Source organism: Salvelinus sp. IW2-2015, linkage group LG33 (genome assembly GCF_002910315.2).
Source record: "Salvelinus sp. IW2-2015 linkage group LG33, ASM291031v2, whole genome shotgun sequence".
In the NCBI taxonomy this organism is placed as follows: domain Eukaryota; kingdom Metazoa; phylum Chordata; class Actinopteri; order Salmoniformes; family Salmonidae; genus Salvelinus; species Salvelinus sp. IW2-2015.
The window spans coordinates 14,983,241-14,995,220 of record NC_036872.1 but is presented as its reverse complement, the minus strand read 5'-3'; the positions used below and the strand labels follow the sequence as shown (position 1 = coordinate 14,995,220).

General features: G+C 43.1%; 1 protein-coding gene across 1 annotated transcript; it reads right to left on the bottom strand.

The window, feature by feature from the left end:
• Nucleotides 1–14: 14 nt before the first annotated feature.
• On the bottom strand, nucleotides 15–11,793 carry LOC111957514 (carnitine O-acetyltransferase). Its single transcript, XM_023978358.2, has 14 exons — nucleotides 11,667–11,793; nucleotides 5,625–5,903; nucleotides 5,318–5,436; nucleotides 4,361–4,414; nucleotides 4,099–4,264; nucleotides 3,758–3,932; nucleotides 3,361–3,539; nucleotides 3,109–3,209; nucleotides 1,852–1,971; nucleotides 1,638–1,760; nucleotides 1,370–1,505; nucleotides 1,208–1,270; nucleotides 973–1,110; nucleotides 15–820 (listed from the first exon to the last, which is right to left on the bottom strand). The coding sequence occupies exons 1-14, from the start codon at nucleotides 11,691–11,693 to the stop codon at nucleotides 605–607; spliced, it is 1,896 nt and encodes a 631-aa protein (XP_023834126.1). The 5' UTR covers nucleotides 11,694–11,793; the 3' UTR covers nucleotides 15–604.
• Between the last annotated feature and the right edge of the window lie 187 nt (nucleotides 11,794–11,980).

The window sequence follows — 11,980 nt, the reverse complement described above, 5'->3', positions numbered from 1 at the left end:
AGACAGCACCAACATAATGTATGACTTTTAAATATAACTTAAAACAGACAGATGTAATCTCTTAATTTGATCACTATGTTGTCGCAGAAAATTATCCTAACAAAATAATTTATCAACCCCTACAAAAATGTCCATTAAATAACGCACATAATAATTCACATTTCCTGTTGCTGCAGGATTATTGTCCTGCTGTGAGAAACTGGTCAAATTAAGATAGTACACCTGTAATACAGTATAGTCTCTGCCATGATCTGGTGTGGATCTTTCTTTGACATATGGCGCTTTCTATTTGGAAAAGGATATACCATTTCATTCAACATGAAATGTATAACTTTCCATCAGTCATACTCGCTTTACAGTCTTGATATTATTTTGCTTATTACAGGACTGTCTCACCTACAGGATTTTCCCTCCAACACTCACATCACGTCTACCTGAAGGGCCCAAAATCTTCCCAAGGCCCACCTAACGCATTGCAAAGTGCTTCTCCTCTCTCCATGTTACAGCACTAGATATACCCGGGTGGCTTCAGTTTCCCCCACTACCTGCAGCACAGGTTCAGTTCCACACCGCCACAAAGAGGAGCCATGTCCCCTGTGGGGACTCATTGCTTGGCCTTAGCTGTCTCCTCCAGCAGAGACCTCATGTCTCTCAGAGCCTTCTTCATAGCCCGGCCAAAGTTGGCAGCATGTGTCTCTTCACAACTGTTGAAGGCTGTAATGGCAATGTTGATGTGGTCTGCCATGGGGTTGTAACACACTCCGTAGCCATCTGGCACCAGTGGACCGAAGCACATCACACAGTCTGTCTTGGCACCAGCCTGGAGAAGAGAGACAGTGAAACATTACCTTTAGCTGTACAAATGTGGGCCAAAACTAATAAACACATTATTACCAAACCACTGTCGACAATTTGTCCTGTTATATGTTGTATTTTAGGATGCTAAATACCTCACATAAACAGCCTTCATACCTGGCTGGTGGAGAGATTGGGATGCTCAGCCACAGCATAGGCTGTGTCCATGAATATCTCTGGCATGGACGTCAGTTCTTCAATCGCCTGCAACTTCAGGCCAAGGAGATGTCTGTCTATGGCCTGGCCATGAATTGCCTGCTCATTTTGACATACACAAAATGAATGTACATTGCAGTGAGTGGGGACAAGCATGGATTAATACAGTAAATGTCCATTTCCATCTAGTCCTCACCATGCTTGTGTATTCTACGTGGGCTTGGCATGCCTTGTCCAATAGAGAAACCTTCTCTGTGTTCTGTCAACATATGGGATAAACAGACATAATTACAGTAGAGTGACGGTCAGGGTTTATTGTTTATTTAGTGTCAACGTTCAGGTTTCAGAGTTGACCTACTGGTTTAGCTACGTCCTCCATTGCCTGGACAAATTTGAGAGACTCATTGGAGCAGGAGCGGATTGTGTCTGTTCGACCAAGTGCAAACATACGCAGGGACGCACTCTCATAGGTGGAACAGCACATCTTATACATTCTGAAAGATGAAAAAGCAATATGTCTCATCAATATGTCTCATCAATATGTCTCATCAATATGTCTCAAAGTGATAGGTGAAGGTAACCCGACTGCTGTTTCAGATGTTGACTGTTTTGTTCATGAAACCCACCTGAAGTAGGCAAGCTGTAGAGCCATTTGTATAAAGGCATCTGGACTCATCTTGTGAGCCTTTGGAACATTTCTCCCATAGTCAGCAAAGTTGACCACGTTCACATCCAAGTCATGTGACATTCTGGTGAATGAAAGAGTAGCCAAAGAGTGAGAAACACTTCAAAGATATGTTTGAATGGAAACTGCTAGGAACACAAACAGACTCTACTTGCATGTTCATATTCTGTTTGGCCGACTCAATATCCTTCTTGACCTCAGGTGTGATATTGAAGCGCAGTTTGGGAGGCATGGGCAGAGGGATCATGGGAGCGCGTACCACCTCCATCCTTCCCCTGTTAAAACAACACAAAGCATTATAGGTGTCCTGTCGGGCTGTATCCCCGCCTGGTACGGCAACTGCTCCGCCCACAACCGTAAGGCTCTCCAGAGGGTAGTGAGGTCTGCACAACGCATCACCGGGGGCAAACTACCTGCCCTCCAGGACACCTTCACCACCCGATGTCACAGGAAGGCCATAAAGATCATCAAGGACAACAACCACCCGAGCCACTGCCTGTTCACCCCGCTATCATCCAGAAGGCGAGGTCAGTACAGGTGTATCAAAGCAGGGACCGAGAGACTGAAAAACAGCTTCTATCTCAAGGCCATCAGACTGTTAAACAGCCACCACTAACATTGAGTGGCTGCTGCCATACATGTATAAAATGTATCACTAGCCACTTTAAACAATGCCACTTAATATAATGTTTACATACCCTACATTACGCATCTCATATGTATATACTGTACTCTATACCACCTACTGCATCCTGACATCTTTATGTAATACATGTATCACTAGCCACTTTAAACAATGCCACTTAATATAATGTTTACATACCCTACATTACTCATCTCATATGTATATACTGTACTCGATACCATCTACTGCATCTTGCCTATGCCGTTCTGTACCATCACTAATTCATATATCTTTATGTACATATTCTTCATCCCTTTACACTTGTGTGTATAAGGTAGATGTTGTGAAATTGTTAGGGTAGATTACTCGTTGGTTATTACTGCATTGTCGGAACTAGAAGCACAAGCATTTCGCTACACTCGCATTAACATCTGCTAACCATGTGTATGTGACAAATAAAATTKGATTTGATTTGATACTTCAAGAGATGCAGAGTCACATTCAGTAGCAGGCCAGGATCGTGATTCCAGCTTGGCCATGATCAGTGGGCTTCAAATGGTAGTAAAGATCATTTTCAAATGGATCAGGCACAATCTAAACCTGACAAATAGTGAATCTTCAAAATGCTTGCTACACTCAGGCATAATGCACCTGCTCTGGTTGGAAAAATAGCCATTGCAACCATGGCAACCAGCGCCGACCTTTTTATCTGTAGTACACAATGACCTTGGTAGTGCTGTGTACCATTAATCAATGAATGAAATAAACATATTTTGTTATGCCTTACATGTACTCAACCAAATAGTCCACCAGGAACACAATGGGTGGGCCTTCAGCTGGGGCATGCTCATACACCAGACCACAGGTACCATCTTCTCCCACAATAAACTGGGGATTAAATAATACACGTTATAACAATAAGACTTAAAATACATGTATGAATACAGTAGAATAATGCAAGAGACTCTTTGAGTAAAAATATGAACATATATCAGGGAGGATGCAACCTTTGTTCTACAGCTTTAGTCTCAGAGCTCACCTGTAACGTCTTATCAAACCAACGGTTGCCACTGTTCCAGCGACTCCCTCCACCGTGCAGCATCTGGGCAGCGACGCGGCTCTGGTAGCGCTGCTCAGACATCTGTGGCATGGGGGCGTCTAGACACACTGTGAATATGCTCTTCTGGATAGCACGGACAGACTCCTTATTTGTCTTGTCTAAGGAAGAAAACGATACAATGAGCGACTTACAAGGACCTTGAGGAAACCATCGACCAATACGTCTAAAACAGTATGTGCAAAGTGATAGGATGCATCCAGTCACTCTTACGTTATGGCTCAAGACTGGGTTATGACTAGGGTTTTGTTTATTTGGTGGGTCACTCCATGCGCTCCAAAGACCCTTCTCTAGCATTCAAGGCTCTCCCTGGCCTCACCCTTGATGAGGTTGTTGTAGGCCTTGCCCCAGGTGTTGCGGTGCTGGGAAGTCAGGATGCCGATAGGCTCCTTGTTGCTCTGCAGGGACGAGTTCCAGATTTTCTCCAGTTGCATGTAAATCTGGTCCACCGTCAGTGGGGAGCCATCACTGTTATACACATCCAGGACAAAGAACTAAGGACAGAGGGAGAAGGTCAATACGCATTTGAGGTTCTGGTTAAGTGGGTTAGAGATAATAAACGAACAATGCAACAATGTTATTGAGTTCCTCTCTTGTGTTGTAGCAACATAAAGCAGCGTCAAAGAGAGAAAAGCAAAGCAATAGCACACCCTAGTGTACCTGGAAGTTATGGACCACAGTGATGTGAGTAGGGGCCACTTTCCCGATAGCGTGGTTGACCACAGTGTCTCTCTTTGGTCCAGGGATACGACAGGAGGACAGGATCTGGTAGTACTGGTCCATACACAGAGGCTTCCCACCCAAATACTCAATAGGTAGGGTCTCACTGTGACACAGAGTTAGAGAGTCAACTGGGGTGACAAATATATATTAGATGTATATCATTAAGATAGATAATATTTTCTATATCAATATTACTCACTTGTCAATCATTTGTTTGAAGTCCAAAACTCCTGAAATCAATTTAGCAGCAAACCTGAGCAGAAAACATTGATTTACATTTTAGTAGACACGCTTATCCAGAGTGATTTACAGGAGCAATTAGGTTTACGTGCCTTGCTCAAGGGCACATCGTCAGATTTTTTAACTAGTCGGCTCAGGRATTCAAACCAGCAACCTTTCGCTTACTGGCCCAATGCTCTTAACCACTAGGCTACCTGCCGCCCTATTGAGTAATTAAGTATGATACCTTATATGGTATTTCCTCATCCAACTGAGATTCAGCCTTTTACCTCTCCAGCATCTCATGTTCTATTCACATAATCAACTCCAATACACTTTAGTGCACCATTGTTTTCCATGTCCTCATATCTCCAACCAGACTTGCTTAGCATGTCCAACTCAGAACCATGATATCTGTCTATTTTGATTCTATATCTCTGCATTTATTGAACTGTCTGTGTCACTCTAGTCTAGTGGATACAATGGTGTACATTACAGTACAGTATATTGTTGAATCATTGACTTTTCATATGAGCATTAAAGTCTGCTCTAGTGTCATCTTCTATTGCATGTGTTTGGCACTGTCCGCAATGTTGATTGCGCACGTGGGTCTCCGCGGTCCAAAAAAGCTGAGCAATGCTATGAGCAGCCAATGTGCTTAAAATAGCCAGCATGAAAGGGGAGTCTGTCTAAAGGTCATCTGAAACTCAAGCTTATTCTCAAGTTCAACAGAGCTATGGCGGATTACAACACTGAAGTCAATCACTTTCTACTGACTTTTCTACTAAGCAGTAAGCCTATAAAATGTCCTTTTCACGGATCGGTAGAGACAGCCCTAAAATGTTTTAGTGCTGGTGGAGGGTAGGCATCTACTGTATAATCTCGTAGCAATGGCTGGTACAGTGGTCTCAGACACGCATGGTTCTTTGTTGCTCACCTCATTTGTCCTTGGCGATCTTGGAAGGTCATGCGGGGCAGGACCACCCCAGGGCTGGAATAGACTGCCACAGGCATCCGGGAATCCAGATAGGCTGACTGCATCCACCACTCTGTGAGCTGCATAAACATCCACAAACAGCCATGATAATGCTATAGACCATCAACATGTCATATACTGTAGGTGCATAAAGGATATAATACAGGTATCTGTTCCTGCCAATCAACCCAGAACAACCCAGTGCTTTGCCCTACTAAGTACCCATCTCTGCTCTATGTGACCAGTTCTGTTCTATGACAGTACCCACCCAGTTMTCTTTGTTGCTAGCTCTGCGCTCCAGGCTCCTCTGCAACCTGTCTCCCACTCCCTCAGGAATGAGGAACTCCTTGACTAGCTTGCGTGTGTGATCCATCTCCTCCTCACTGAGCAGGGGCTCCAGCATCAACAGGTAGCGCTCAAATGTCTGCCTTAGTGGAGGCACGGGCAGCTTGGGCAAATTGTCCTGGTGATGCGAGGACCTCTCTGGGAGGATGGTCACTGACATCGGCTTGACGAGGCGACATGGCTTCACCAAGCCCGGCCTTAACTGAAAAAATGCATTCTGTGTCATTGCATTTCTAATAAAGAATTTGTTTTGCAATCAATATGACATACTGAAATACCACACATACGGTACAGTATCTACGTTGATATTTAGTTTAAGTTTCTGAAATATTAAGTTGATAATCTCATTAGCATATAAAATATATCAGCAATGTTGGGTGAACACCACAGAGCTGATTGGTAGGCCTACTGGCCAGAAACTGTCAACACCATGATACATACAACATTGGAAAAACAATTTAGTAAACTTAAATAAAAATGTTAAATTAAAACATTTGAAAAGCTAAAACTATTATATTTGACTGCAAAACGAACTAAAATAAAAACCATCATACCTTTTATACTTTGGACAAAAATCTAATGGGGTTTTTAAGCTTATTTTCTAATGGGGTTTTCAAGCTTCTGAATCTGGTGGGAAAATGCTATCAGTAGATGCCAATGTTTCAAATAGGCCTAGCTTGTGCATCACTATCACTAGCTAACATGGAAGAAATCCAAGGGCGAGCATGGAGCGTGACTGGGCCAAGCTAGAACAGCTTGTGAAGTTGCTGGAGCCGTTCTCAATCCACACTGACCAACTTCAAACTGACAGCCAGTCGCTGTCTGATGTGGTGGTGTGCCTCCTCAACCTTGAGGCGCACTTGCTGTCAAATACTGTTGCAAAACAGTTGGCACAGGTCCTCCTGAAGTCACTGTGTGAGCGCTTCGCATGCATATTGAATCCACTGACAGCCAACTTTGATCCAACCCCTGCAGCAGCTTGCCTGATGGACCCAAGTGGGTCTCTGGCACTTCGCTCGACAGAGATGGAACCCCTGATTAGGGAGGCAGAGTCTTTTGTACTTCAGAAAATCTGTGAGTACAGCCGTGGAGCAGGACCCCAGGAAGATGCCAGCACGATTAATCCAGATAGTATCTCTACCACTGTGCTTCAGAAATATAGCTTCCTCGCATCGAAGATTGTGTCTGAGGTCACTTTCCAGCCGGAGGGTCAACCTGGCAGGGCATTAAGTGTCCCTTGTAAGCTGCGGAAATACCTGGAAGATGTAAAGGGGGGCATGTTTACAGTCACCCCTCAAGTTCTGCCAGGCAAACTGCCCTGTGGCACTGGATCTGGTTTCTGCCACTGCATCCTAAGTGTTTGTGGAGAGAATATTCTCTGTCTGTGGACAACTGTCATCAGGCTTGAGAAACCGAATGACCACCTCTCTGGAACGCAGAGTCTTCTTGAAGATAAGACAAAAAATATTGTTTGGTTGAAGAGAAACACACAAGCTGGCTGGCTGTCTGAACTGATAGATTTGTGAAGAAATATTGTATTGTTTATATTTTTTGCTTTTGTTGCAGCTGTTTTTATGAAACTTTTTAAAGGGGTTAGTCAGTGATACATGTTTAATATTACATAAACGTAACATGTGAAATGGGCCAAGACTTAATTTGTTGTTTTTTCCTCTCTCTTTCTGTCAGATAAAGGTAAAGGTACTTGATTGTTAACGAAGTAGATGTTAGAACAAACCTTTGGATTGGTGTAAACATGGGCAAGAGAGTTTCCTTCCACCATATTTCTTGCACCAATCTAGGCGCTTATTCTTTAAATCGATTGAGTTATTATTTATGTCCTGGCCATAAAGTTGTATGGAGTCCTGTAGTGGCCAAAAGCCTGTGTTAGCACGGGCAGCTCCATTCAGGACGTTTGCCGTTTTGATTTAGTCAACTGGGTGGGACTTCCAACTTCCTTGACTGATTCTTCCTGATGACCTGGTTGGCATGACCTAATGAAACGGTTGGAGTTGTGACAGCCGTGTCATCAGGAGGGATCAGCCAATGAATTTTACTTGAGAAGAAGAACATTGACTATCTCAAGATTATGGCCTCAATGGTGCTGCCCATGCTCTCACAGATGCCATCATGATACAGATACAGAGATGCTATGTCTATCCAAGTCTATGGTTCTGGCCCATCAACTTATGTATTACTGTATTATTGCCAAAAAACAAACTACAGGCTTACACCACATAAATGGCTATAATAACCTTGGTTTGCTAAATATGTTTAGAGTGTTGACAGTCAACATTGTTGTAATTGGCTTCAACGAGTATAGGCCTTTACGAATCACACTTCTCCTCAAATAAAAAAGACATGGTTCCCATAAATTGTACTGTATGTGTGAGGCACGTTCTAAATAAGCAAGATATAGCCTAGGCCTGTTTGGAGGAGCGCGTCTTTGGTAACCGGACAAGAAGCGCTCTTTGGAAATGGGGATGGATACAAGCTGAATGGAGTATGCACAGTAGGTAGACCTATGTGAATTGTGAATAATGCAAAAGCATGTCGGCAAAAGCCTCATGAGTAGACAATTTAGAAACCCTTTATGGATAGGCTACTTGCAGGCTAACGCATGACCAGGATAAAAAAGACACCAGATCCATTGCTGTAGAACCAGCTTTCGTAATAGTAGGGTAAGGGTAGCCTACTAAGGGTTTGTTTGTTAATCAAACGAAAAGGAAAACAAGCTATTATTTTTCTGTAATAAGGTACATGTTTCGAAATAGACGGACTAATCTGAGTTTGGCGGATGAAAGGAGAACGCTACCTGCCCCAATGCATAGTGCCAACTGTAAAGTTGGGTGGAGGAGGAATAATGGTCTGGGGCAGTTTTTCATGGTTCGGGCTAGGACCCTTAGTTCCAGTGAAGGGAAATCTTAACGCTACAGCATACAATGACATTCTAGATTATTCTGTGCAACCAACTTTGTGGCAACAGTTTGGGGAAGGCCTTTTCCTGTTTCAGCATGACAATGCCCCCGTGCACAAAGCGAGGTCCATACAGAAATGATTTGTAGAGATCGGTGTGGAAGAACTTGACTGGCCTGCACAGAGCCCTGATCTCAACCCCATCGGACACTTTTGGTATGAATTGGAACGCCAGGTCTAATCGCCCAACATTAGTGCCCGATCTCACTAATGCACTTGTGGCTGAATGGAAGCAAGTCCCAGCAGTCCCAGCAGCAATGTTGCAACATCTAGTGAAAAGGCCGTTACAGCAGCAAAGGGGGGACCAAATCCATATTAATGCCCATGATTTTGAAATGAGATGTTCGACGAGCAGGTGTGCACATACTTATGGTCATGTAGTGCATCTCTAACTCCATGTGCATATGGGTAATGTGTGTCAAGGCTGGATAGGCTGCGCTTCCGTTGTCAAAATCCATGCCATAACCAACTGGGTTACCGCTAAGACCAGCTTTTGGTTGGTCTTAAAATATCCCCACCAGTGCATACTGAAATTGGCACTTTCGCGCACGTTTTTAAGGGTACAACTAAGATATTACCACCCCTCCCACCTCAGAGCGAGCAAGCTCACATAAAACAGAAATTACAAATCCTGGCGCTAGGGTTTGAAAATAGAAGAGCTTTAACGGATCAACATTTTTTATCAAATAAAATCTTACTGGTTGCGTACACGTTTAGCAGGTGTTATGGCGGGTGCAGCGAGATGCTTATGTTCCAAGTTCCTATCAATCACAGCAGTAAATGTCAAACAAGCACACAATAAACAAAAATTCTAAAATAATAAAAAATGTAGTACAGCAGTACATATATAAATAGTATGTTCCTCTGAAACCGCTTGGTATAGAGGTCCTGGATGCCAAGGAAGCTCGGCCCCACCCCAGTGATGTACTGAGCCGTACGCACCCTTCTGTAGCGCATGGAGGTCGGATCCCATACCAAGCGGTGATGCARCCAGTCAATACAATTTTGAGGATCTAAGGTCCCATGCCGAATCTTTTCAGTTTCCTGAGGGGGAAGAGGCATTGTCGTGTCTTCTTCACAACTGTGTTGGTGTGTGTGGACCATGATAATTTCTTTGTGATGCGGACACCGAGGAACTTGCAGCTCTCGACCTGCTCCACTAAAGGTCCCGTCGATGTGGATGGGGGCATCCTCAGCCCTCCGTTAGTAGTCCTTCTCTTGTCCAGGTGGGATAGAGAAGTGTGCAGTGCAATGGCAATTGCGTCATCCGGGGATCTGTTGGAGCCGTATGCAAATTGTAGTGAGTATAGGGTGTCGGGTAAGTTGGAGGTGATATGGTTCTTAACTAGCCTCTCAAAGCACTTCATGATAACAGAAGTGATTGCTACGGGGCGATAGTCATTTAGTTCAGTTACCTTCGCTTTCTTGGGTACAGGAACAATGGTGGACATTTTGAAGCAAGTGGGGACAACAGACTGGGATAGTGAAAGATGTATTATGTCCGTAAACACTCCAGTCAGCTGGCCTGTGCATGCTCTTAGGACGCGGATTGGGATGCCGTCTGGCAATGGCAATTGCGCTGGCTTGACGCCAGCTGGAAATAGAGGCCAAAGGGTCTGGGCCGTTGCAACGGAAACCAGAACATAAGAAAACAGACACCATATTAAGGATAAGWATAATTCTGTCTGAATCCAAAAACCAAAGCAAACAATAGATTGTTAGATTGCACATTTTATGACTAAGAAACTTGAGACCAAAGCAACTCTGTCARGTTTAGCATGTTGTTACACTATTTGTTTGGACTGTGCTTGACTGTCAAGTTTCCTGACAGCTTCTTCAGGTTAGAATATATACTGAGCGTACAAAACTGACCAGGTGAATTCTGGTGAAAGTTATGATCCCTTATTGATGTCACCTGTTTAAATGACTTCAAATCAGTGTAGATAAAGGTGAGGARACAGGTTAAAGAAGGATTTTTAAGCCTCGAGTCAATTGAGACATGGATTGTGTACGTGTGCCATTTAGAGGGTGAATGGACAAGTCAAAATATTTAAGTGCCTTTGAATGGGGGTATGGTAGTAGGTCCAGGYGCACCAGTTTGAGTGTGTCAAGAACTGCAACGCTGCTGGGTTTTTCACGCTCAACAGTTTCCCGTGTGTATCAAGAATGGCCCACCACACAAGGGATATCTAGCCAACTTGACACAACTGTGGGAAGCATTGGAGTTAACAWTTTTGAAACATTTTACTCCACTACATTTCCTAAAGAAAAATGTATTCTTTAATCACATACATTTTCCCTGACACACAGAAGTACTCATTTACGTTTACATTTCGAATGCTCAGGCAGGTCAGCAATATGGTCCAATTGAGTACTTAGCCTATCAATATAACCCGTTGTCATCGCTACTGCCTCTGATCTGGCAGACTCACTAAACACAAGTACTACATTTTTAAATTATGTCTGAGTGTTTAGTGTGCCCCTGGCTGTCAGTAAATAAAAAAAWTAAAAAAAATAAAACCGTGCAATTTGATTCATGGCATTTACTTTTACTCAAGTATGACAACTAGCCTACTTTTTCCACCACTGTACTTAACTACATTTAAAACCAGACACTTTTAGACTTTTACTTAATTCTGGGTGACTCACTTTTACTTCAGTAATTTTCTATTAAGGTATCTTTMCTTTTACTCAAGCTATGACAGTACTTTTCCCACCACTGCAAACACAAATAAAAAGCAAGCTGTAGTCTATATTAAAATATTGCATAATAGTTTAACCCACTGTCCTTCAATTAATTGTTATCAGTATTGATCTGATATAGACATGAACCTTGAAACGTTATCCATGTTGTAGCCTAATATATGAGGTAAATAGGTTACAGTATGCACCCCCCCACATACATACATACACAGCAGTAATAGTGAACGCGCTGCTCTCAGTTATGGGTGCATAACTGCGCATTTATGAATTATAAAAACGTTTGACTCACCACGACTCTCAAAAGAAGACCCAACATAATTGCATAGAAATGTCCCCGCGAGGCTTTGGTTGTTGTTTGTGTAAAGAAACACCTCGAGCTGTCATGTCAAGGACATAGCCCACGCCTAAAGTTTTACCAGTTGAGAAGTTACTTAGTAATGTCGGACATCTCTACGCCCCCCTCCGGGCATGATGGGAAACTATATAGCCTATGTCTACAGCTGGATACACTGTTTCCCATATTCAATCATACTGTCTTGATACATACGTTCATGTAGTTGAATAGTTTGTAAATAACATGTATTAGTTAGTTACCAAAATTAT